General features: G+C 53.5%; 1 protein-coding gene across 7 annotated transcripts in view; it reads left to right on the forward strand.

The window, feature by feature from the left end:
* LOC116951064 (LIM domain-binding protein 3) overlaps nt 1-27,346 on the forward strand; it is a 104,413-nt gene that overhangs the window by 47,657 nt on the left and 29,410 nt on the right. For 6 of the 7 annotated variants that reach the window (XM_076073292.1, XM_076073287.1, XM_076073288.1 and 3 more), the window contains 4 exons: nt 8,362-8,437; nt 20,801-20,826; nt 23,484-23,711; nt 26,502-26,522. In XM_076073292.1, the coding sequence (XP_075929407.1) occupies nt 8,362-8,437; nt 20,801-20,826; nt 23,484-23,711; nt 26,502-26,522 (351 nt within the window). Of the gene's footprint in view, nt 1-8,361; nt 8,438-15,771; nt 15,861-20,800; nt 20,827-23,483; nt 23,712-26,501; nt 26,523-27,346 lie in introns of all 7 variants that reach the window. The other variant, XM_076073289.1, reaches the window with a different exon arrangement.

The raw sequence follows: 27,346 nt of genomic DNA on the forward strand, positions 1-27,346 counted from the left end.
AAGTCTCGTGGAGGAAACCACATTCGGAGCTTTCGTGACTGCAGGAATGACTCTTTGGTTCTTTCGGTAAAGTCACGTAGAAAGAAAATAAATAAAATGATAATAGAATGCGATGTTTCGATTGCAACACAAGCAACCATCATCAATCAGGCAAGAATGAATGAGAAAACAAACACAGTAAACCCAGAAATGCAATGCAACACAACACAGAGAGTCGGCCAACACAACAGTCAACACCCAACCTGGTTGATTACGTTCTTCCAAAGATTGATAAATTTGAGAGAGAGAGAGAGACTTGTGTGTCTGTCTGTGTGTCTCCGTGTCTGTGTTTTGTCTCTCTCTCAAATTTAGCAATCTTTGGAAGAACGTGATCAACCAGGTAGGGTGTTGACTGTTGTGTTGGCCGACTCTCTGTGTTGTGTTGCATTGTATTTCCAGGTTTGTTTTCTCATTCATTCTTGCCTGATGATGATTGCTTGTGTTGCAATTGAAACGTCGTATTCTATTATTATTTTATTTATTTCTACGTGCCTTTACCGAAAGAACCAAAGAGAAGTCTCGTGGAGGAGTTTAACATCAGCTGGTTCTCAATCGAGCAGCACTTGAGCTAAAAAAAAATGTATGTTACCAGGTAAGGCCCACTGAGCTATATGGCTCTTTTTCAGGAGCGACCTGGCCACACAAATGATAGCTCAACGAAAGTGGCTTGTCATCACGTGGACATTTATGGCAGCCAAATGCTCTTAAACGCTGCGTTTCTAAGTGTTTCTAAATGCGGCGGGAAAAACCGGAGGACCCGGAGAGAACTCCGCGTGACGACGGGCAGAGAGACGGAGAGAGAGACACGCAAACTCCAAATATACAGCGGTCATCGTCAGGGTCGCGAGTGAACTCGCGAACGTGGTTAACGTCTTGCCGCTGTGAGCCCCGCGCGGGCTTGCGAGCCGCGCCGTGCTGTTCTGCCACCCCTGGTGTCAGGCCGTTTTCCGGCGGTGGTCCGGGCCCATTGGGGGGGGCCCCCAGAAAAAAATATTTTCGACTGCCCCCCCCCCTCCCGCCTCACCCCTTCCCGCCCACCTCCCTCCTCTCATTTTATAAACTTCGAGTGAGATGACAGAGAGCATATAGAGAGACACTAATCAGACGGACTTGGTGCAATCAGAGAGCTGCAGACAGGGTGGCGACGAGGGCGATTGATCGACGTCAATCGCCTCTTTGTTGGCATCTGAATACGAGCCGCCGTTCACGTCTCCATTTTTCTCTTCACGAATCCCAGGCTGCTTGAGCTGCTAGGTTGGCTGCGTGCGGCGCAAAAGAAGTTCAACAGACACGCACGCACATCGGGGCCCCTCGTCCCTGGCTTCGTTTATTTTTTTTCGACCAAGCGCCGCCACTGCTGCTTTGCAGGGTTCTCTCCTCTCTTGCGCCCCATGCGTTTTTGCGCCTCTGTCTTCCGTCTGCCGACCTGTGACCCAGAGGGCTCTTGTGTGCGCGTCCCCCCCAACATCCCCCCCCCCCCACCACCACCATGGAGACTACGCGGCTCGGCTCGGCTCGGCTCGGCGGCCGGAAACGCCGACAACGGGCCGAGAGAGCGTCGCTCTGTGGGCTGCGGAATCGACGGGCCCGCGCCACCACCGCAGGAACATTTCCTGTTATATAATATACGCACTCGTGTGCGTGCGCGATCCGTGGGGAGCGGTAGCGTAGAGGTTCGCGCACCGCGATATGAACCAGGGTACACGGATTCGATTCCCGCTCACGGCCAACACCGGTGACGATTATCTGGACCGGTCCTGGGCCTTCCCGAGGTCGACTCGGCCTCAAATGAGCACCTGGTGCGGTGTGTAAACATCGCCACTGGAGAGACAAAGGCGACCGGGCGTGGTGCTGGCCACCCACCCCCTTCGTGCGCCGTGTCGGCCTTCATAGGTGCTCGCTAACAGCACTTGCCCCAACAGTCTGTTAAGGCTACACGGGGGGATCTTTGTGTCGTGTATGTGTACATTCACTGGCTCTGGATAGCGGCTTCAATGCCTGTCTTAAATCGGTATGATTTTTTGTCCGTACGTTGCTCGGTGGTCTCGAAATAAACCGGAGGTGGGGGGGGAGGTGGGGAGTCGGTAATTGAACACCCTCCCGTCTCGCTGAAGAACTATCTCGTGATTATGTTGATTAGCACTCCTCGGGGCGATTAAGGGTACGTGACTCAGACTGCCAACGAGCGCTTTTAAAGGAGTCGTGCAAGGCTCTAATCTGTGCCGTCCACGGTGGGGTCAGCCTGTCGCCCCACTCGATTTCAGCCGCTCAGGCCGAAAGCACCGGAGGGTGACCAGCGGCGCGGCTGATCTGCCAGCTCTGCTGTACGCAGTCCCATGTGCTCCCAGAGTCTTGGCGCACAAGGCCACAGTCGCCTCTGGGAAGTGCGCGAGCCCAACGCTGCTTTTCAGCAAAGTGAACGATTTGCGATTCGTATTGTAAACGGCAAAGGCAGGTGCAGCCCTACGATTGCCTGCTCACGCCATGTATGTATGTATGTACGTGCGTACGTATGTTGTTTGTATGTTGTATGTACGTCGAACTTCTTCTGCACCGTACTTAGCCGACCGTGCTAATCGGAGGTGCGGGGGGAAGGACAACAAACTAAACATAAAAATCAGTTGTAAAGAAATTCGTTTTCAATGTCCCCTATGTGAAATCTCGAGCAGCCTCCTCTCGCTTGGTTCGCTTTGGCCTTCTCTTCCTTGCTGGCCGGACGTCTTGGTAGAGTTGGGAGTACCCACATTTGACTCCGCCGCACGCGGCCCCCCGATCGGCTTCACTGTGGTTGAGACCCATTTGTGCCGCTGCGTTGACAGGCGCGGGATGGGATTTGAACTTTTTTTTTTCAAAAACAACACCTGACCATTGCTTCAATCGTCAGCGCCCACCGGGAGATCGCATCTAACCAGCGGCTCCGGATTGCAAGTCCGGTGCGATGACCAATCGTTACGTCGGGGCACCACGACTCACATTGCAAGTCCGGTGGGATGACCAATCACCACGACTCACATTGCAAGTCCGGTGGGATGACCAATCACCACGACTCACATTGCATGGCCGTTGGAACCCAGACGGGACAGATGCAAATGCAGCAGAAAGCAGCGGGCCCCTTAAAGGAAATGTTTATTTGGATTGAAAGGCGGCGGGGGGGGGGGGGTGGGAAACTCAGCCAGCCTGATGAGGAATGTGAGAAATTTGCTCACGTGATCAAAAGTAAACGGTGCCTGGTTTCTGAAATTTCCCCCTCTGGTTTCTGAAGAAGTTACCTTTTTCCGTAGCTGTGCATCGTATTAAATGGCGGCTGCTCCGTCGCCGACGAGCGGTGCGCCGGAGTGCTTCCGTTGATCGTTGAGGAGCCCAAACCTCCGACAGTCGTCCCAGCAACGTGGACGTTCGTGCATCTCCACAGGGGACTCCTCACTCACTCAATCGACCACCACTCAAAAACTCGCTCAACCAATTACTCGCCCACCAAATAGCTCCTTCACTGAATCAACCACTCAAGAACTCACTCAACTACTCACTCACTCGTTCGGTTCCACTCAACCAACTACTCACTCACTCGTTCACTCAACCATTCAACCAACTACTCACTGACTCGTTCGCTCAATCAACCACTCAACCAACTACTCACTCGTTCACTCAACCATTCAACCAACTACTCACTGACTCGTTCGCTCAATCAACCACTCAACAACTCAATCAAACAACGACTCACTCACTCGTTCACTCAATCAACCACTCAACCAACTACTCACTCACTAGTTCACTCAATAAACCACTCACTCACTCGATCGTTCAATCAACCACTCAAGCGGCAGACCTTACTCCCACCTCGGACACCCGTACTTCTCCAGGGGGACTTCTCACGCGAGGCGCTGGTGTCGCCTGAGCCACCTTTTTTTAATTTCTTCTGACCGGTTGAATAAATTCGTGTAAATCTGAAATAAAATATCTACACGCAGCTTGGTAACACCCTTGAAATGTAGGTATGTATGCTGAACTTATTTCGTACACTACGTAGCCAACCGTGATAATTGGAGTTGCGGGGAAGGACAACAATCCCGGCATGTTGGTGGGAAACTTTCTTTCCAGATTTGGAACAACAACAACATTCTGATGCCCAAAAGTGGACTGGAAGTGGAATTCGGAATACTTAAATAATGCCATATATTGATAATAATGCCATATATTTATCTGGGAGTGCCTCACTTAACCTCTAGATTATTTTCACGACAATTCCGCAATGGGATCGCTCGGCCAACTCAACTTGGAGAGGTAGAAACTAGTGTACGTAAAAAAAAAACGAACTCGCCCATGCGCTCATCCATCCATAGAGATGTACGTACGTACGCTGAACTTCTTTCGCACCCTACGTAACCAACCGGGGTAAGCGGATGGTGCGGAAGGGTTCACGAACCCCAACCACTTGCTGCGCTGCAAACTACCCGGCTACCTCGCAGCCCCGGTGGGCTCGGGCGTTTCACACGAAATCAAATCTCCATGTGCCCCACCAACCCCTGGATCCAAAGCGCCGGATCACAGGCGTGTGCCGCCACCGCCGCCGCCGCCGGATGTGCCTGCGTGAGCTGCGCCCCAAGGGCTGCGGCTGTGGCCAGGGCAGACACGGCCACCGTGGGAGTCTTAAAGCTTCTCCAGGCCAGGAGACGCCCACGCAAAAACTGTGGACAAATATCCTGGTTGTTTTTTTTTAGTCCTGCTTTTTCTCCCATCGCGACAGTGACGTATTGGCCGATCGCGCCGATGGCTGAACCTTTAAACACACGGCGGAGCTGGAACGGCGGCAGGCCTCGGGCACCGAGTCCATATCCAGTAGTCGCGTAGATTCAATATGATTACAGCGCAGTAGAACCTATCTAGTCCATTAAAAAGCAGGCTATCTTTGCAGATCCTGCCTGTAATTTCAGCAGTATCCGCTGGGAAGCATTTGCAAGTCGCAAGTCGGACACCGGCCAAACTTCCACAGTGCGGCTGGGCCGCTGGCCGGAGCGCTGGTCTGTGTATGCGTGCGTGTGTTTGTGAATGTGTGTGTGTGTGTTGCCACTAGGGAGACAAAGGCGGTCGGGCGTGGTGCTGGCCACCCACCCCCTCGTGTACCGTTACCGGCCTTCATAGGTGCTCGCTAACAGCACTTGTCTGTTAAGGCTATACGGGGGATCTTTGTATGTGTGTGCGCGTGTTTGTGAATGTGTGCTATGGTTGTGGGGAGCGGTGGTGTAGCGTTTAGCGCTACAAACCCGGCGACACGGGTTCGATTCCTGCTCACGGCCAACACCGGTGACGATTTTCTGAACCGGTCCCGGGCTTCCCCTAGGTCGACTCAGCCTCAAATGAATACCTGGTGCGGTGTGTAGTAAACATCGCCACTAGGGAGACAAAGGCGGCCGGGCGTGGTGTTGGCCACCCACCCCCTCGTGCGCCGTGCCGGCCTTCATAGGTGCTCACTAACAGCACTTGCCCCTACAGTCTGTTAAGGCTACACGGGGGATCTTTGCTATGGTGAGTGGTGGCGCCGTCGTTAGGAGCGAAGCGGTTACCGCTCTGCGCTACCATCAACCGAGTTTGATTTCCCGCTCGCGAACAATAACAGTAACGAGTATTTTAACCAACCCTGGGCCTCCCCTAGGTCGACTCAGCCTGAAATCAGTACGTGGTGCAGTGTGTAAACATCAGCACCGGGGAGGCAAAGGCGGCCCGGGCACGGTGTCGGCCAAGCCCCACCCCCTCGTGTTTCCGTGCCGGAACGGGTGCCATAGGTGCCCGCTCACGGCACTTGCCCCAACAGCCTGCGAGAGGCTATGGAGGGGTGGGGGGTGGGGATCTGTCTTTGTGCGCGTGTGTGTGTCTTGGCAGCAGCACCACCGGGTACAGCAGCAGCACCAGCAGCACCAGCAGCAGCAGCAGCACTCTTCTCCCTTGATGCTAAATCGAGTTCCCGGCATCGCGCCGGTTCAGATTTCTTCTCCCCGTTGTCTCTCGTCACCGGTTTTTTTTCTTTTCTTTCCGAAGTCTCTCAGCGTTGCGCGCGCCAGCAGGCCGGCCGGCCTGCCTGCTGGCACGCGCAGACCGTGTGTGTCCCCACCCCCCACCCCCCCAGGCTCTTTGGTGGAGGGCTCTCGCTCCCTCGCTCGATCTCCCGCTCGCTCACCCGCCGAGCTCTCTGTCCGTCCGAGACCTTACATGGCCAACGTTGTTGCGCTCTGCGCGCACGGGACGGCACGGAGAGCACGGAGAGGCGTTGAACAATTTCGCGCTCTCTGCGTGACATCATCGCGGCGGTTTGTACCGGGCTGGTTTTGTTTGTTGTTGTTGTTGCTGCTGCTGCAGAACTTAGGCAGCGAAATAAAAAAAAAACCGGGGGGGGGGGTGGGGCTGCTATTTGTTGCAGCGCCCATTTAAACGAAAAAAAAAATAGTTTCCGTGTTTTATTCCTCCCCCCCCCCCACGTTAATGAATGGGGGGGGGGGGGGGGGGGCAGGAGGAGAGGCACCGTCTCAGGTGTGGTCGCCACGGCACCGGCGCTTGCGTACGCGTGCCGGAATGCCGCGGTGAAAACCATCGCCCCGCAGCTGCACCGGGCCAGCATCCGCCGCTGCCCTCTTCCACCCCACCACCGTTCCTCCGTCTCCCCGCCCTTAAACCACCATTGCCCTGAGTTTGACGAAGCGAGTTGGTTGCTAAGAAAACACGGCGCGGTTTTGAGTTTCCACGGGCGGAGGGCAGTGCAAAGCGGAGTTGTCGGAGGTTCCGGCTCAGCGTTGTCGTAGTTTCGGCCGGCGGCCTTTTTGAGTGCGGCCGCTAAATGAATGAACAGCGCCGGTTCGTCCGCAAGCTTCCTGGCTCTCCTTTAACCCCTGGGAGTTCATCGCTCGTTCTGCAGCGGGGAAGGGAAACGTGCGGCCTCCCCCTCGTTGTTTCACACCGGGCCGCGGCCACGCGGGACCGGCTACCGCTTTGCACCGATGTTCGTCCATGAGTCCGTGAAGGCATCTTAGCAGCGGCACTAATCGGGTTCTAGATGGCGGGAGGGAGAGGGGGTGGGGGATGTTTTTGACCTGGAAATAATAACAACGGCAACAAGGCCGTGTTTGTAATTCCCGCGCCAGTCTCGTTAACTTCTCTCGCTGCAAGGGCCTCTTTGTGCTGTGTGGGCACGCCTGCTGTTTTTCGTGTTGTCGGATAACCCTGAGGTGCGCGTGGGTGACTGGGGGGGGGGTAGCGTAGCGGTTAGCGCTACCCCGCGCTCCTATCCTGGCGACCCGAGTTCGATTCCCGCTCACGGCCAACACCAGTGAGGATTACCTGAACCGGTCCTGGGCTCCCCCCCTAGGTCGGCTCTGCCTCAAATGAGTACCTGGTGCGGTGTGTAATCATCAGCGCTGGGGAGATAAAGGCGGCCAGGCGTGGTGCTGGCCACCCACCCCCCCTCGTGTGCCATGCCAGCCTTCATAGGTGCTGCTCGCTAACAGCACTTGCCCCAACAGTCTGTTGAGGCTACAGAGAGGGGACCTTTGTCTTTGCCTGCCCACCCCTGTGTTGAGAGCGGCGATTGCGCAATTTCACTTCTGCGGTGGTCATAGGAGCTCATCCCAGGGCCAATGTGCCCACTACTGGAATGAAACGTATAAACTGGAAATGCGTTGAAGGCCTCCCCTTCCCCCAGTAGTAATGCAACCTGAAGCTGAGGTCTATTCGTAAGACAAAACACGGAACGAAAGTGTCGTAGACCGGTAACGGCAAAACATTTCGAAGAAGTGATACGCACGTTTTGTATTTTGTTATATTTGAATGTTTCATGGGCTCTTGTTATTCGTGTGGTTTATTTTCATCTTCCTCTTGTTGCTCTTCATCAAAACAGAGCTCGCCATGTGCATCATGATAACGATTTCATGACAGTGGTGTTGTACGCACGTATCTTGAACTTCGTTTGCACCGTATACGGCCAAGCGTGCTAATCGGAGGTGCGGGGGAAGGACAACAAACCAAGCGCAAAAATCAGTTCATAATGAAATCAGTGTTTAATCTAGACGATTTAAAAGTGAATAGCAGCTCCCACTGGCTTCTAAACATCGTAAGGAAGAGCGTTCCAGACGGCCGCAGAAGCTCATGCGGAAAGCGCAGCGCGATGATGCGATGACCGCAGTCTTTGTCCGGTGGCTCTAGCTGCTGCAAGGACCACAGCTTGATGATGGTTTAGGCTCTTTGACGAGATCAGCAGCTGCTGCTGCTCCCACCACCGTTAACACGACGCTCGTGTGTTTGTGCTGCCGCTACCTCCGCTGCCGTTGCTAATTTCAGGGGTAAGCGACCAGCCCCCGTGCCCACCGCCACCCCCGTCATCGAGAGCGCCCCCATCGTCGTGCCTCACCAGAAGGTACACACACGCGCGTGTCTGTGCACACGCACGCACACGCACACATGCACACACCACTCATACGTGCACGAAACGCAGCTGGCACACACACACACACACCCAGCCTGGCTCGTGCAAACACACACACGTACATGCCGCACCCAGCCTGGCTCATATATACACGCAACGCAGCTGACACACACACACACACACAACAACAACAACAACACACACAACAACAACAACCGCCATTCGCCACTAAGTGGCGGTGACTTCACCACGACGCTTGTGCCAGCCTATCTCCACGTTAAGGCCACGTGAAGTGTCGAACACCCGCTGGCAGGAGGTCACGGGACAGACCCAGGTGCCACGGGTCGACTGACTGAGATGACTGGCTGATGCACCACCTGTGCCCCCTATAGTGCCAACTTGCTGTGCTTTAGCCACCCGGCGCTCCGCTCGTTGTTGTGAGCGTCGCTCCTCCGCCCTCCGTTGTTGTTGGAGGGCGACTGCCTCCAACTGCCCAGTAGCGTCCTTCACGAGCCTCCTCCACAGAGGCCGATCTTGACACCGCTGGTACCAGTCATCGGCAAGTCCACTCAGCTCCACGTCCTCCTGTACCACATCACTCCATCTCTTTCTCTAGCCCGTGCCGCGCCCATTTAGCCCCCTCGATCCGGCCGAACAAAAGCTGTTTCGGCACGCGGTGGCTGGGCATGCGGGCTACTTGACCTAGCCAATGCAGCCTTGCCTGCCGGAGGAGCTCACCGATGGGACCGTGCCCAGATCTTTCGAGGATTTGTGAGCTCCTCACACAATCCAGCCTGGTTAAACCCAGGACGGATCGTAGGCAGGCCAGCCTAAATGTTTCTAACCGGTGAAGATGTTCCATTAGGGGGGTCCACATTTCGCAAGCGTAGAGAAGGGAGGCTATGACTGTGGCCGAGAAGACCTAAAGCTTCGTGCGGAGTGACAGACCAGGTAGTTTCCACACAGCGTTATGCAACCGATGAAAAGATAATGCCACTCGACTGATTTAGAGTGAGACCTCTGCTGTCAAACAGAAGCCGGTCATGAGCACACTGCCCAGGTATGGGAAATTCTCCACTCTCTCCACAACTGCCCTATCACCAATTGGGAGTTGTGGGGGTGGAGTGTCCGATGGTACAAAATACCCAGGCAGGTGCTTGGTTTTGGTGGGGCTGATGGTAAGGCCCCACCTCTTAGTGGAAAGCTCCAGGTTCAGCAGCAGCAGCGCCTCCAACTCCTCTGAGTGAGCAGCGATTACGAGATCATCGGGATACATAACGTGGTTGAGCAATAGTGAGCCATCCCTTGACCGCACCCGGGCATCGATCAGCCTCCCATTGTATCTGTACCAGATGGAAATTCCTCTATTACAGCTATTGAAGGCTTCACGAACTACGTGGTCGAAATAGATGTCAAAAAATGTGGGAGCCAGAGGACATCCCTGTCTCACCCCAAGGTGAACGGGGAATGGCTCCAACTCCTGGCCACGTAGTTTTACCCAGGCCCGCTCACCATCATGAAGGTCCTTAATGAGCGTGAGCAGAGGGTCAGGGACTCCGAAAGCACGAAGAACAACCCAGAGCCCAGGCTTACTGATGGTATCATAGGCCTTGACCAGGTCAATAAAGCAGAGATGTAGTTCTTGTTGGAATTCCCTACACCTCTGCTGTAGCAGACGGACAGTAAATATGGCATCTGTGCAGGACCGCACTTTCCTGAAACCGCATTGGGGCTCCGCAAGCCTCTCCTCAGCATGCCTGGCAAGGCGATGTTGAATAATCCTTGCCAGGACCTTTTCCGGCACACTGAGGAGTGAGATGCCCCTGTGGTTGTTAGAGTCTGTACGGGCCCCCTTTTTAAAGAGGGGGACCACCAGGGCATCCTTCCAATCGTGCAGAACCCGTCCAGTGGTCCAGACTGCTGTTATGATGTCATGTCGGGCAGTGTGCGCACAAACGCCACCCTTCCTAAGCATTTTGCTTGGGAGATCATCTCTGCCCAGTGCCTTTCCTGGTCTCATGCTGTGGATCGCCTTCAGTACTTCCTCAGCAGATGGCGCCTCAGGCACCGCAGCCTCAGCAGGATCATCCCCACTTTGTCCCATGATGTTTTCCAGGCTGAGGGATTTCCCCTCCCCCAGGACCTTACAGAAATGCTCAGCAAATCTGTAAACCTGTTCCTGGGGGTGGGAGATTGGATCACCGTTATTTTCCCTAATGATGGTAATAGGTGTGGCACTGCAAGTTGCTTTTTTGATGGAGTTAAAGAGCGATTTGTGATCACGGGCCATTGAGCCAATCTCCATCTCCTCAGCAACCCGCGACCACCACCCATCCTTGCAGCGCCTCACGGCTCTCCGAACCTCCAAGCGAAGGCTGCGGTAAGCCTGCTCATTCTCTGACGTGGGATGCTGTAGACGATGAGAGTGGGCCTGTTGCTTTTTCTCAGCCAGCCTGAACACCTCCTCTGTCAGCCAGGGTCTCTGTGGAGGTATGGACCATGTACCCAAAGCAGCCATTGCAGCTGCATGAGCCACAGTCCTAAACCTCGCCCATTTCCCTTCGACATCAGGAGAAGTGGGGGACGATGCCAACCCCAGCCACACGCGATGATGAAATTCTCGCTTAAAACTTTCATCGGCTAGCTGAGACCATGCCACAATGGGTTTGAATGGGGTCCTGGGTGTACACTCACCACCGGAGTGGAAGAATGGCAGGCGCATCTTACAGATGACAAGTCGATGGTCAGTGGGCAGATCAGCTCCATGGTAGGTCCTGGTGTCAAGGGCATGGGCCCGCATCCGCTGTTCCATCACTATGTAGTCCAGCAGATGTTCTTGCTTGTACCCGGCATGCATCCATGATGTGTGGATGCGCCGATGCCGGAACAGCGTGTTGGTAATTACAAGCCCTTGGGCTGTACAAAAATCTAGCAGCCTCCTACCGTTGTTATTGAGCTGATCTGGCCCGTGCCTTCCAATCACTCCAGACCAGGTGCCAGCATCATGGCCAACTCGGGCATTGAAGTCACCAACGAGGAGGTAGGGGGTTGTTTTTTCCGGACTAGCTTGGCTCATACATACACAGGTACACGCAACGCAGCTGGCACACGCGCGCACACACACACCGAGCCTGGCTTGCGCACACACGTGCTCGCACACACACGTACCACACTCACCCCAGTTCGTACACACACACGCAGACGCACACATGCAACCCAGCTCACACACACACACATGGCACCCAGCTTGGCTCTTGCAAGACAATTTGTACACGCGCGTACACACACACACACCAGTTCGTACACGCGCGTACACACACACACCCCAGTTCGTACACGCGCGTACACACACACACATCACATCTGGCGAAGACTTCTCCCTCCATGTACCTCTCCTTTTCCAGTTCCTCCTTGGTCCTTTCTTCCGAACTCACCGTGGGCTCCGTGGTATCATGGGGTTACACTTCTTCTGGACTTGCACTGCAGCGGCTTACCGGTTCGATTTGATCTCCCCGAGTGGCAGTTTGAAACAATGGGCAGGCGTCTTAAATCTCTCCCGCGTCCGCCCGCGGTGGATAGTTGATCGGCGGGTCGCGTGCAATGGGATCTAGTCCTGGGTGCTCCTTACTTTCTGTAGACATTTGGCCAGCGTGGAAGGGTAGGCCAAATTCCCTCTCTGGAGGAAGCGATGTTCAGCTCCACCCTCTCGTAGATGCCCTTCCGGCAGCATTTGGCACGAGGGTTTCCTTATTAAATTTTTACTTAGGTTTTTTTTTACTTTGGCTCTGCTGCTCGGCTCAGCCGCATCCATCACTCGCCGCCCCCCCCCCCCCCTTCTGCTCGATTCCATTTCGGGGATCCTCTTGAGCTCACCCCTTCGTGCGGAGGGCCCTGTCCTCCCAGCGATGCCTGCGACGGCAAGCAATCGCAGGCCTGCTCCATTATCTCTGCCTGAGCCGAGTTCTTAGGGACGCGTCCGGACGTCTCCCTCGCCCCCCTCCACCCCCCCCTGCCACCCCGACTGACCCCAGTGGCTGATCCGTAAAATCCTCAATTTCTCTCTCAAACGATTGCCCGACTAGGCTTGGCTGCACCCGGAAAGGGGCCTCTCTCTGCTTTGGCTGCGCCAGCCGGAGCTGATTACTGGTCGGCGCTGGGAACGGCAACGAAAAATTTGCCTTGGGGGGGGTGGTAGGGGGTGGGGGGGGGTAGGGGGTGGAGGCCACTGAGTGGCCCGGCCTCCCACTCCCCCTTGCTTGCAGTCCTCCCCATCGTCATCTTATTACCGATTTCCCGTAACTTTTCCTCGATTCGCGAAAACTTATTATTATCTCGCGCGACTTTTCACTGCCGCGTGCCATTTGGGCGGCCCCTCTCGCCGTTTTGGGGATCCAAATCACCCCCTGATCACGTCCCATCTCGTCAGAGCTCGGAAGCTAAGCGGGGGTTTGAGCCTGGTTAGAACTTGCATGGGAGACTGCCTCGGAATGCCGCCAGGTGTTGCAGGCCAAGGCCTGCAAAGTGGTCAGTGGATGGCGGCCATAGCAGTCGATTTACGAGCCACTGCCCTGAATGCGGCTGCTTTTTAAGGACATTGGCATCACAGGAAACCACCGGACACCGGAACACATTTCCCCGTAGTAATATCACAAGAGACAATCGCAAGAGAAGAGGGGAAGGACTTGAGCCTGGACTTGAATAGGGACAGGGAGTCAGCAGCACGGATGGCTGAGGGGAAAGACTTCCAAACTACGTGTGCGGTGGAAGTGAATCTGTCTGTGTGTGGAGCTTCAAGTGGTTATTTCTTCGTTCTCCTGGCAGGTTTCTTACGGGCATAGGATTTTATTCCCACGTGCCAAATTCTCGTTTGTGCAGTTGGCCAAACATCTAAATTCACGCCACACTTGGCCAAACATCCCAATGCAGGATGTTTGTAAAACTTAGTCCTGAGACTCGGTGAGGCTTTGCGTTTGTAAATATAAAGGACATTCTTTTTTTGGTTCATCCTTTTGAGTCTGAAAGAAATTGGACTCTGTGTAACTCTGTGTGGTAGGAACTCCCAACAGCCCAGTGAGCAGCCCAGGCATACATGTCTTATTATTTTAGCTTTGTAGATGTGGCCTTTGCACATTTTTTTACATCAAATGTTGATAGATTTCTCTGGGAAGTTTCCCTCCCACACACAAACAAACTGGACAGGGATTTGACCAAACAATGTAATGCAAGACACAGCTGATGAACGTTTCCTGAGACTCAGTGAGGCCTTTTCCCATGCGAATAAAATACTGTTCTGCATTTTGTTGCTTCCGCCAAACAGTCCAAATCACTCGGGATGGCACATCTCAGAAGCTAAGCAGGGCGGAGCCTGGATAGTGCTTGGATGGGCGACCCAACGTGAGCGAAAGACGGGTGTGCTAGGCATTTGCTGTTGTTCTGTACACAGCCTCACCTCCGACACCGATCCGTACTGACCGGCGTGGTGACGTACGGTCAAGCATCTGCCACGGTTTGAAAGGCGTGGGTAGGGCCCCTAATCCAGCAGTGGATTGACAAACGGGCCGTGCGAATGAAAAGGCCATTCTGAAATTGGATACACTGGTAGTTGCATTTTCACATTCATAATAAAGGTTTTTGGGTTCGATCGCGTTATTTATAAATGTGTCGCAACTCTCTACCACCCGACACGGCCAATCAGTAAAAAAATGTGTCACGTTAACAAAACGCCAATTAGTTACTTCTTCAGCCCACCGGTGTGTTTGAAGAGTGAATCCACAACATTTAGAATTTTAATCCGACGTTTCGCCGGTAATAACATCCAGCATCTTCCGTCAAATCGCCCGAATAATACTGGTCGCGGAAGCCCACGTGTTAAATGCATTTTCACACGTTGGCTTTCACCGCCAGCATTACAAACTCACAGTTGGTTTCCTTTGTGTGAGATCATTCGTGGAGGTGCAATGTCAATCTGGGCTTTGCGCACCATCCGGCGCCCGACCAAAGCCAAACGAGTCGAGTTGTCACGTGCACAAGTAAGTGTAGCCTGTCGGCTTTGTCTCTCGGCAAACTCGGTTCCGTTTGAGAAGCGGAGCGAACGTTCGACGGTTTTGCACGACGCGTCACCGGCGTACGCAAGTTCCCTATGTACGTTTCGTCTCAAACTTGTAATTGAGTATTTGGGGGGGTGTGGGGGGGGGGGTCAAGGAGCGCGCATGATTGAGGAATCCGTTCGAGATTAATCTCTCCGGCGCTGTTCTCTTCTGCGTTCTTTCAGGTTCCCCCGGAGCGAATTCTTGCTTTTCCTCCTTCAGCCCTGCCGCCCTCTGCCCTCTGCCCTCTGACCTTGTGCCCTGCTGCGCACGACCTCATTTCCTTTCCGGCCTTGTCGCCCCCGTGTAAAAAGATAACGGAAGCCACACGACACGGCAAAGCGCTTTTCATTGTCGTTAGTGTCACATGTTTATGCGTACGCAAGTCTCAATATGAAATGAAATGTGATCGTGTTAAACTATCCCATTATGCGTTTAAGGTTCAGGGTGTCTGCAATTCCTTCTGCCTCTCTCCCCAGTTTACGTAGGTTTGAAGTGTTTGGGTGTCGGTATTGCGAGTCTACGTTCTCAGCACAGAACGGTGCAGGAAAGCCCCATTGCTGTGCTGTACTATGCTCCTCGCTCTTCACCAGACTGCACTATCCAGTGTGGTGAAGTATGGTCAAGCAGTTTCCCCCACATTTGTTGGGTAAGCTGAGGTTGCGACCTTGGATCGCGGCAATTTGTCTAATTGAGAGCGGGGGAGTGAGGTAATCTGCGGCTTCCCATCGTTTGCCCAACCCCCCCCCCCCTTGCTGCGATAGAGCAGCGAGTGAGTCCCAAGTGCCTCCAGACGACCCTCCATTTGAGGGTCATATTGTTCGGGGTTCGACACGTGTTCGTAATTGGTAGCTCCCTCCATGATGTCAATGTTTTGGGTTCTTGAATGAGAAATAAAGAGAGCGGGGAGCGAATCGTTGGGAGGCCAAATATTCCAATACTCCTCATTCGTGTTGAGCCAAGCGTCGCTTATAAAACGGAGAGAAGCAGGACATTGTGGACACCCAGCAGAACAAAAACATTCGGCTCAAAACACTGCCCGATATGACCGCTTTCACGACGTGCCCGCGGGCCGTCCTTAGTCCGAACCGACCATTCCCCGCGTTTTTGTTTTATTTTACATTGTGTAATTCCCCTACGCATCTCGCCGCCCGGATACGAGAGAAAAAAAAAATAACCAAAAGGTCGTCGGTGTTACCTCCCCCTTCCCGGCCGCGCCGGCCTCAAAATTTGGCGCAGACCAAGGTCTACAACTCCCCTGCGGGTCTGTACGCGGGCGAGGCGGCAGAGGGCCAGAGGCGAGGCACTTGGGAGGAGAAGCAAGATGGGTAAGATGAACCCCCTTCCGCGCGGGGTCGGTGTTCGCGGTTGTTGACGGTGCCGAGACGTTTTCTCCGCGCGTGCTCGGGAGCTTTCTTGAGAGACGTGAAATGTCGACGCGGTTTGGCCGCGGCTCCGGACGAAGCCTCTCCCCGGCGCGTGGAGCGAAACGTCGGGCGGACGTCGCGCCGAGCAAGACGGTGTGGTGACGTGGTGAGGAGGCGGCGAAGACGCCGTGGCGACGCTGTGACGATGCGGTGGGGACGCGGTGAGGAACGCGGAGACGACGTGATGATGGTGATGCCGAGGCGGAGCCGTGACGACGACGCGGTGACGACGCGATGACGATGTGGTGATGCCGTGACGACGCGGTTACGACGCCGTGAGGATGTGGTGACGACGCGGTGAGGATGGGGTGACGATGTGGTGATGCCGTGATGACGCCGTGAGGATGGGGTGACGATGTGGTGATGCCGTGACGACGCGGTGACGACGCCGTGAGGATGCGGTGACGATGCGGTGACGACGTCTGGACGTGGTAGTGATGCCGTGACGACGCGGTGACGACGCGATGACGATGTGGTGATGCTGTGACGACGCGGTGACGACGCCGTGAGGATGCGGTGACGATGTGGTGACGACGTCGTGACGTGGTAGTGATGCCGTGATGACGACGCGGAGAGCGAAGATGGGTAACGTGTCGCTTGCAGCCAATCCGTGTAAGTCTGTGGCTCATCATGTAAGTCTATGCAAGTCTACGACTCTCTATATGTCTGTGACTCATCGTATAAGTGTATGCGAGTCTGTGGGTCTCTATAAGTCTGTGGCTCATCGTGTAAGTGTGAGTCTATGGGTCACTATAAGTCTGTGGCTCATCGTGTAAGTGTATCTGAGAATATGGGTCTCTATAAGTCTGTGGCTCATCGTGTAAGTGTATCTGAGTCTACGGGTCTCTATAAGTCTGTGGCTCATCGTGTAAGTGTATCTGAGAATATGGGTCTCTATAAGTCTGTGGCTCGTCGTGTAAGTGTATGAGAGTCTTCGGGTCTCCGTGTAAGTCTCTGGCTCATCGTGTAAGTGCGAGTCTATGGGTCTCTATAAGTCTGTAGCTCATCGTGTAAGTGTGTGAGAGTCCATGGGTCTCTATAAGTCTGTGGCTCATCGTGTAAGTGTATGCGAGTCTATGGGTCTCTATAAGTCTGTGGCTCATCGTGTAAGTGCAAGTCTACGACTCTCTATAAGTCTGTGGCTCAGCATGTGTGTGTGAGTCTATGGGTCTCCGTGTGAGTCTATGGGTCTCCGTGTAAGTCTGTGGCTCATCGTGTAAGTGTATGAGAGTCTATGGGTCTCTATAAGTCTGTGGCTCATCGTGTAAGTGTGTGTGAGTCTACGTCTCTCTATAAGTCTGTGGCTCATCGTGTAAGTGTGAGTCTATGGGTCTCTATAAGTCTGTGGCTCATCGTGTATGTGTGGGGTTTGTGGCTGAGAGAAGTCGGAGCTCCCCTGCGTGCACGGCGTTGCGGAGAGTTTCTGAATTCCTCGCCGCTGACTTTGGTGACATATTTGGACATTTTTAAGAAGGCGTTTAAGAGGTTTGTGTTTTTTGTCGATTCGGTGGCGGGAGGGGGAGGGAGTGTGGGGAAACCCGCTCCTCCCAACTCCTTTATCGGAACGAACAGCGCCCACGGGGGGAGTGGTGGCACATCGTTTTTTTTGCGCGCCTTGCGATGAACTCTGCGACGCGAGTTTTGTTTCCGGGGCGACTGCCAACGCCCGTGGCGAGCAGCGATGGTGGCAAGGGCCACGCTCGAGCAGCACGGCGAGGAACGGTCAGAAGGACCCCCATCAATGACACCGCATTTGGAGGCCTCGACCCACAATTTGGATTGCTAATGGCCAGACATTTTTTTATTTACCTGCATATTATTGTTATTAATCACGGTTAGTCTCCTTGATATTTTCCTTCCTGATGACAATTTTTTTTAGCATGAAAGAAGCACGATGATTAAGGTTCTAATAAAGTACGAGTTATTTATTTCCTAGTTTTTTTTTCTTCCATCCTCTCTTTATTTTGGAGTAATGTACGGGTGCGGTGGTGGTTTCGTGACCTACAATGATAGTTTCAGCTCGTGTAATAAACGTAATGGTTTATTGCCCAACCGGCGGTGTGTGCGTTACGCACTTTGCAGGTTGTAACGTTGCAGCGATCCATAAATATACATGGGGCAGGCTTACGGCGAGCGAACTGCATTTGAAGAACGTACAAAAATGACCTTTCCCCCCCCCCCACCCACCCCATGGAAGTTGCAGCAAAGCGCTAAAGCCGCACGGTAAAACAAAACAAACCACTGCCAAATAAAACAACGACGGCGTTCACTGGAATGAGAGCGCGGCATCGCACCGTCGCCGGTGCGCGCAGCTCGTCCGCCGGCCACAGATGCCCCGGGCACGGAGGGTCCAAACGTCGGCCTCCTGCCCCTCGACTAAAAGGAAACGTTGCGGGCCCCACAAGCTGCCTTGGTGACGTCCGCAATTCTTTCCGTGATGGCTATGGCTGCAGTTTGGGGGCGGGGGGTTGGGGGGGGGTGGCGGGGCAAAATAAACCGCCTGCGATCAATAAGTCAGATGTTCCTTATGAGAAATAATTAAAAAAACAACGAAGCACGACATGCCAAAAAAAAATCAACCCGAGGGCCTCCGTGCAAACGGTCTTGTTTTCCCGCCGCCCGACGAGATTGATGCCGTGTTAATGTTTTGAAATGAAATGCGGCACCGCCTGCGCGGCTTCCAGTTGGCCCTGGAAGTTCGTCGACACAGAGACGCGTGGGCGCCCTCTTGTGGATTCAAGCGGACGACAAAGTGATTTATGAAGTTCTGCGCCTTTCTCCGCACGTAGAACTTCCAGTAACAACTATTATTCCGGAGCACGTCAGGGTCAGCCGATCATTGCATTTTTTTTTTCCAGAGCAATATAATAACCAAGCAGTATTTGTCTAAGTAAGCAAACTCTGGATTGGGTTTTGACCTTCTGGGTCTCATCAGCTGAGCCGGGTTTTGGTAAGCATCAGGTGCGAGATGGCGAGATATTATTGGCAAGAGCGCTCTCAACTTAAACTAAATTATTTTTATTTTGCCAGGTAAGGCCCCCACTGAGCTATGTAACTCTTTTTTAGCGGCGACCTCGCGACAAATGGTAGCTCAACAAAGTGGCTTATCACGTGGAAGTTATAGCAGTCAAATACTCTCAACGCGTGATGTTGATTCTAAATGTGGACGGTTAAAAGCCGGAGGACCCGAAGAAAAATCCACGGGGAGAGAGACACGAAAACTCCGAATATATAGGCGTCCGGGTCGGGATCGAATCCACGACCTCCTGAATACCAGGCCAGGGAGTTAACATTTCGGCACCGTGGCACCCCTGACCGATGGGAACGCCGTTCATGGAAAAATCAACACCGTAAACAAACTCCATATGCGTTGCCGTGGAGCATTATGGGTAAAAGTAATAGAAGCGCAAATCCATTCTGTCCCCACATTAAATAAAAAATAAATAAATCTGTACCCCACGAGCCCGTTTATTGGCATTCCTGGCCATCGTTACCGAGCGGCATTCGCCTCTCGTTGCTTTGGTCGGTGTGTGCACGACCAGGGCCTGACAAAAGTGATTTATGAAATTCGAATAGTTACGTAATTTTATTGTTCAAAATGCATGTTGTTCTCGTTTGGGGAAAACAAGTCTTTTCAAGTGCCAGCACAGCCGCAAGCCCTCGGCAGTGAGGACAAGCCGGCAACAAAATGGTGTGCCCCCTTTACTTTGAGCCGCCCGTTTTTTTTCTCTCTTTCAAAAACGCCCTTGGGCGCAGCTTGGCCGCTCTTGAGGACGCAAGACCTCCCTTACGTCCGCGAGGGAAGGCCGTGAGGGTTCTTGTGCTTCAGAGGCGCAGTCAGCGACGCCGAACTGCGTTACGTCCAGCGAACGACGGCTCCTCTTGGGGGACAGCCTGACAGGGCCCTAGGCTGTATTGATGTTCCATCGCGATTGTTACCATTGTCGTCTTTGTTGACTATTTTTACGCTCGTTTTCACCAAGGGAAGCCTCGCCGAGTCTCAAGACACTTTTCCAGGAGGGTCCTGCCACGTTTTTGCAGTAGGGGAGGGGATGTTGTTGTTGATGTTGTTGTTGCTGTTGCTGCTGTGCGTGATCCAAATTGAGCAATTGCAAGTATTTTTTTTATTTTTGTAGCTTCGGGATGTTTGGGCCAATACCAGTTACACTGCATGATTTTTGTAGCTTTTTTTTAACAAATAATAATCCAGTAGAAGCCGGATACTAGCTCACCCCTTCGGTGGCTTGACCGTGGGCTTGACCGTGGGCTTGACCCTGGGTTTGACACTGAGCCTGATCCTGAGCCTGATCCTGAGCCTGAACAGGATGAAGGAGTTCGCAGTGTGAAAAATCCGGGTGGGGAGAGTTTACAGATTATGGGGACAGCGGCAGAGCAGGAGTAAACTCCCATGGAGTGCAGATTAATTGAGGGGTTTTCCAGGAGGCCTTGATGTCTGGAGCGCACAGTACGAGAACGAAAGTACGGTGAGATGAGAGAGAATGTGAATCAGGATATTTATTCATACTGGAGGAATCCGATGATCTGTAAAGCTCTTTTTTTAAACAGATGTCTAATAGAAAGGGCGAGGTAGGCAGATCCCAAGTCCTTCCGGAGACGGAGAGAGCGACGCGGAATGATCCAATGGAGAGTCCATTGTTTTATTTGAAATGGCCAGGCCTCATCTTGTAGTGGAGCCCCACGAGTGATTGAGTTCCAAGCGGAGTTCCAAGCGGAGCAGGAGCGCACGCGAGGGGACTGGCCTGACGCGGTCTCAATGATGGGTGCTTTCGTAGCCGCAGGGGCCTGCACAACTCCGCACGTCTCTCTTTGTCTTTCCCCAGGTGGTTCAGATCAACGTTGGCAACAAGTTAGTATGCCGTGTGTGCCTGCTTGTGTGTGCGCGTGCGTGTGTTCTGCATCGTTGGCTTCTCTAACACGTTTAATCTGTGCCGACAGTGCCATCGCGTGTGAGGGCGAGTGTCCCTGTGCCTCTAAAAGAAAAAAACTAAAAACATTTTTTTTTATTTCGCCAGCTTAAGGGCCCCACTGAGCTACATGGGTCTTTTTTTCCGAAGCGACCAGGCCACAAATGATCGCGCAGCAAAGTGGTGTATCACACGTGGACACTGAGAGCAGGCAAAAACTCTCAAACGCGTGGTGACGTTGATTCCAAATATGGGGGGAAAGACCGGAGGACCCGGAGAAAAATCCACGTGACCATGAGGAGAAAGAGAGACACTGCAAACTCCAAATATACAGCAGGGGTCAGGGTCGGGATCGTTCCCACGGCTTCCTGCGTACCAGGCGAGGGAGTTAACATCTCGCCACTGTAGTGCCATTTGTTGTCTCTAAACAAAGGTCCCCCGTGTAGCCTACGCAGACCGTTGGGGGGGCAAGTTCTGCCAGCAAGCGGGTTGGCGCAACCCCACAGTACCACGAACCTCTCCACGGTCGGAGTTCGATTCCCGCTCACGACCAACACCAGTGACGAACGTCTGAAACCCCTTCCTGGGCCTCTCCTCTCAGTTTACTCGGCCTTAAACGACGACCTTGTGCGGTGTGTCAAACACCGGCGCTGGGGGAGACAAAGCATTGTGTATCCGTGCCGGTCTGGGTAGGTGCTCGCTAACGTCGCTCGGCCTTACGCGCGAGGTCTTTTTACGTTTGCTGTTGTAACGTTCTTACTCCGCGCCCCGACTGGATATCTGTGAAAAAGAGCCGTGTGGCTCATCGGATTCCTCCAGTGTAAACAAACTAACCGATTCTCCAATTCTGATTCTTTATCTCTAAGCACGGCGAGATTTAAAGGCCGCACTGGAAGGGCTACACGAACAAATGGACGTCACCGTGTTCGCCATGTGAAGTCTGCCTTGCAACAGTACAGTGCTATTTTTGTCCCTATTGAAACGATGGCGAGGGCAGGACAGGCAGCATTGGGCAGAGTAAGAACGGTGTCTGGGTCAGTGTGGCGGTTTCGCAACAACCATCGATATAATACCATTAGCGCCGATCTTGTCACTCGACTTGAAGTTTACATTCGTTTTATTTTAATTCGTCTCGTTAATAGTATGTATTTAGTGTGTATCATTTGGTTTGTCTCTCGAAACTGTGGTTCTTAAATATGTTATTGTTAGTCTTAATGTTAGATTAGAAACGCTTTTGTCTGTGCTCTACAGTTTCCTGGGTGAACTGCAGTGGGGCTAAGTCTTGTCCAGCCCTGGCCAGATGGCTCTACAAGTCAATAAACAAAAATACAGATTCATACAGATTCAGAGATACATGGAGACTCAGTGAGATACATAGAGACTCAGAGATGCATAGAGGCTCATAGAGATACACAGCGACTCAGAGATACATAGAGGCTCATAGAGATACATAGAGACTCAGAGATACATAGAGGCTCATAGAGATACATGGAGACTCAGAGATACATAGAGGCTCATAGAGATACATAGATACTCAGAGATGCATAGAGGCTCTTAGAGATACATAGAGACTCAGTGAGATACATAGAGACTCAGAGATACATGGAGACTCGGTGAGATACATAGATACTCAGAGATGCATAGAGGCTCATAGAGATACACGGAGACTCAGAGATACATAGAGACTCAGTGAGATATATAGATACTCAGAGATGCATAGAGGCTCATAGAGATACACAGAGACTCAGAGATACATAGAGGCTCATAGAGATACATAGATACTCAGAGATACATAGAGACTCAGAGATACATAGAGACTCAGAGATACATAGGGATACATAGACTGGGTGAAAAGTGGGCTAAGTTTTGCCCAATCCTGGCCAGCTGGCTTATAAACGTATTCAACTAACGAACTAACGAACGTCCCGCGGCTACTCCAGTACTGCATGCCGATTGAGGTGCTCCTCGCATCCATCGATTCATCAACTTAATCCGTGACTTTTGTTGTGCATTCATTAAAACTTTTAACCGATTAGGCGGCGCTGTGCTAAAAGTCAAAGGGAATCACATTCCTACTCTCCGTCCTCTTGGTGCCTTGTGTCTCTGCTCCTGTTTTCTTTACGACGTTCAATACTTTCCGTTTGCAATGTCGCTGTCTTTTGCGAAGCTTCTTCTTCAACACGTTTTCTGTTTTGATGCTGCTGTGACCCCTGTGATGGTTTGAAGCTGCTCACCCCCTGTGATGGTCAATGCTGTGTTTCTCATGTGCTCGCCCTCTCACGTCTCTCTGCTCCTTGTCATTCTTACGTCCGTCTCTCTTGCGAGTGTCTCCCTGCCGCTCTCTACCTCTCCTGTTAACATTTACGTCTCTGTGTCCCCCCACCGTCTCTCTCATCTCTCTCCACGTGTCTTCTGCACTTCTCCCATTTACCTCTCCCCCCTTTCCCCCACCCGTGCCTTCGCTTCCCCTCTCCGCTTCCCTCCCTTTCCTGCCCACCTCCCTCGTCCCTCAAAACCGCTGCGGCCGACCGGCCCGGCGCGACCGGCAAAAAAACCGCGACACCAAAACGTAACTGAACGCGCGCAAACTCGCACGAAGGCCCGCCGGCGGCCGCGCCGTCCTGAGCGGGGAGGCTCTGCGGGCTGCTGCGGCGGCGGCGCACCCCCACAATCCCCCGCCGCACGTCATCGGCGTGGGCGCGATGCTGGGGGGGGGCGCCAGCGTCGCCCTGGCGCAGTACAACACGCCCGTCCTGCTGTACTCGCGGGACGCCATCGCCGACGCTGTCGCCGGGCAGGCCCGGGCCTTGGGCTCCGAGATCGTCGGGTATTTGTGATCCGTTCCGAACGGCGGCGCTTTGTTCGTAGGCCAACGATGGGCAGCCCGGACTAACCATGAACCGTTTTGCGCTTTGCCAGGTAAGGCCCCGCCGAGCTGCGTAGCTCTTTGTCGGCAGCGACGCGGCCACAAATGATAGCTCGACTAAGTGGCTTGTCGCGGGGAAATTTATCGCGGCCAAATAGTCTGAACGCGTGGTGATGTGGATTCTAGATGTGGAGGGGAAAACCAGAGGACCCGGATTAGAATCCACGCAAACTCCAAATACACTGCAGGCGTCGGGGTCGGGATCCAGCCAGCGACCTCTTGCATAGCAAGCGAGGTAGTAAACATCTCGCCACCGTGGCACCAAGATGAGTTGGCGGGTCACCATGAGGCGGCCGTCCTTCACCTCGGTGGGCCGCGAAGCCTGACATCGTGATGGTGCGCTAATCAGAATCAGGAGCTTTGTTTATCCTGGAGAAATCCGATGAGCTATGAAGCTCTTTGTCACAGATGTCCTGTATTGGGCGGGGTCAGCAAGTTACAAACATGCAACAAAACTTTATTTTACATAATGTATTTATCAAGATTGGGCAAGGCAGTAAAATCAACAACTGAACAGTGCCAGTCCACACCAAGCTAACAACAAAGCAGTAGTCCCTCAACAAAATGGCACCTGACCCCACGCATTGCCCTGGACACACTTAGGCCAGGCCACCACAGGGGACCCCGCGGGACGCAGGTTGCCCACCACAGCTGTGGACGATGAGAGAACGCCACGATCATGTAAGTACAGTCTGTTCTGCCATAACGCGGTAGTAGTAGTTGTTGCGTTCCTGAAGAACACCTTGTTATGGAAAAATCGCGTTACTGTGAATTATAAATAATATAGTGTAAAGTGCACTCCGCGCTAACACGGCGAGATGCGTACGCAAGGCTGAACAAAGACCGAGGCGCCGTGGGTAGCGTCTAGAAGCATCCAGCAGCATCCCGCCGCCTTGTGCGACGCTACGCCGAGGCAGCCGTACGACCGCTTATTCCTACTCGCGCGACGTAGTTCCGTTCGCTCGATCGCGTTATATATCCAATTGGCATCCGCGTCATAAAAAAAAAATGCGCTCCCTTGTGCATTACTTGCCTTTACATCCAAATTTGCGTGACGAATACGCACGGCGTCGTGCGAGAACAGACTGCGCTACACCGCATGGATACAATGCTCTCAGCCTTGTCTACACCACCAGAGGGCTACGCGAGTCCGTCCGTATTATTGCTTGGATCAACGGACTCGAAACATTTGAAACCGTGACCGTCCCGACAAGCAGCAGCGAGGCCAGAGACGACTGCGGACGGTTGTTGTTGTCCATCACTAAGGACTCCGTCGGTCATCGATTTGTGTGCGCGCGCCAGAAATGTTTGTTGAATCGCGGCAGATTTTTTTTTCTCCCGTCGCTGATAAATTTGCCAGTCGGCCGACGGTCGGATTCATTTCTCCGCCGGGGAAAATAACGACAATGGGTTTCGTGCATTTGGTTTTCACGCAATTCTGAGAGTGCAAGGCTATCACGTAGAGGCTATGTTTCACCGACGAGCATAGTCTGCCGGTAGGCGGCGATGTTGCTACGTGGTCGATTAAGTAATTGTCCGCTAATGTTTCGAATTTGCCAAAATTGGAAACGGCGACACCGGTGCACACGGCCCCCAATAACGTAACGGGATCTTGAACGTCCCTCTGTGAAGCAGATGCGGGCCGTGTTCGTGATTCACGCACGCCGCCGCAGTATTAACCAGGGAGGCCGCCGGGCTCAAGCCGCGAACCTCTGCGACGAGCGGCGAAGGCGCCACCGCTCGGCCACGTCACAGCCTCGTTCCTTCCGTCAATCCGTGCATGAGTGTGCGCGTCCGTCTGTTCGTCCGCCCGTGTGCCCGTCAGCACGTGCATGAGTGTGTGCTGCCCGCCCGATGGCATTTAAACGTGCTTTCACGAAAAAACTAAAACCCGAAACTAAACGGGGCTCTTTCGATTTGAAGCTTTCGTGACTGCAAGGATTCATCTTCTTTGGTTCTTTCGGTAAAGTCACGTAGAATGAGAATAAAATAATAAAACACAATAAAATTCTCACGACGTTTCGGCCACAATGCAGGCGGTCGTCTTCAGGTGAAAGGTACAGAACTGTCGGGACGACAAAGCTTCTGAAGCTCTGTCGTCCCGACAGTTCTGTACCTTTCACCTCTCTGTCGTCCCGACAGTTCTGTACCTTTCACCTGAAGACGGCCGCTTGCGTTGTGGCCGAAACGTCGTGAGAATTTTATCGTGTTTTATTATTTTATTCTCATTCTACGTGACTTTACCGAAAGAACAAAAGAAGATAAACGGGGCTCCTCGCCGTCCCAGACGCCTCGCTGAAGAAGCGCGCGTGCCCGCGTGTGCGCGTGGTTTCCTGCGCCGCGTGATTATCGCCCAGTAAGCCTCCGCTTCTCAGTGTCTTATCGCTGTCGTGTTGAAGCCGCCACTTGAGGGCTGCGCTCTCGTTTCCTTTTTTGTTTCGTCCCCCGACCCCTGTGTCTCCTTCCCCCGCCTGACCACGTTCCCCATCGCTTTGCCCTGCCTGCTGCTTTCTTCCCGTCGGATGATTTCCTGTTGCTGACCGCTCCATTACCTCGTCCTCCTGATCCTGCTGCTGCCGCCGCCGCTGACGACGATCATCCGACGATGATGATGATGACGATGATGACGCTGACAACGATCGTCGTCATCGTTGCCCACTCCCCCCCTCCCCATCCCCCTACCCCGCTCAGCGATGGCGATGCACCGAGCCCGTGAGTCACCGCGTGCCAACACTTGGGCGGCAAAGCGCGCGCGCTGCGAACGGAGGTTCAATTCTCGCGCTCCGACGTGTTCCCGGCCTGTGCCGCGCGCCCTTCGGCGTGGTGTCCGACGTTTCGCACGCCGTGCTGGGAGCTTCCTCGGTGTTCAGTTCCTGAAGAAGCTCCGAGCAGGTGGTGCGAAACGTGGGACACTGTGCCAAGCAAACACGAAGTGCGACCCGAAAGCACTTTCAGTCCATGGGTAAGAGCAGAATCTGGTAGCACCTGAAGTAGCAGAACTCTAAGCCATGCCGATCTACTTACACGGCCAATGGGAGTGAACCGAATCGTTTCAAATGGTTATTGCGTAATTCATCGTTGCTGGCCACATGGGGGCGATGATAACCCGCTGAAGTTAAAGCCCCCTGCTGGCGGCACCAGCAAGTGAACCCTCTCTCAGGCCCTGGGCTCGCGGACTCGCCCAGAGAGCTATCCAGCGCAGCCTACGTGGTAGAGGTTCAGTTGGCATTGCCGCTTGCCTTGACTCACCTAGTGAGCGTGGTGAGCGTATTGGCCCAGAGGGCGCGTAACGATTTACCCCGTCCCCCGTCCCCCCTTGCGATTTTGATGATTGTCAAGATTCAAGGTCGCGATTCGGTTGTACCCTTGAATCAAATCTAGGTTGTGCGACTCCAGCAGCCGCTAGTGGCGTGCAGGGGGGGGGGTCACGAGAAAAGCCCTGTAGCAATGCGAGAATAGCTACGTCGGAGAGCCGTTTGGCGGTTACCCCCGCGATTCAATGTGCGCGTCGCGGGCTCAAGAACCGATATCTGTCG

Source organism: Petromyzon marinus, chromosome 41 (assembly GCF_048934315.1).
Source record: "Petromyzon marinus isolate PM22_M1 ecotype Great Lakes invasive population chromosome 41, UKy_Petmar_22M1.pri1.0, whole genome shotgun sequence".
NCBI lineage: Eukaryota > Metazoa > Chordata > Hyperoartia > Petromyzontiformes > Petromyzontidae > Petromyzon > Petromyzon marinus.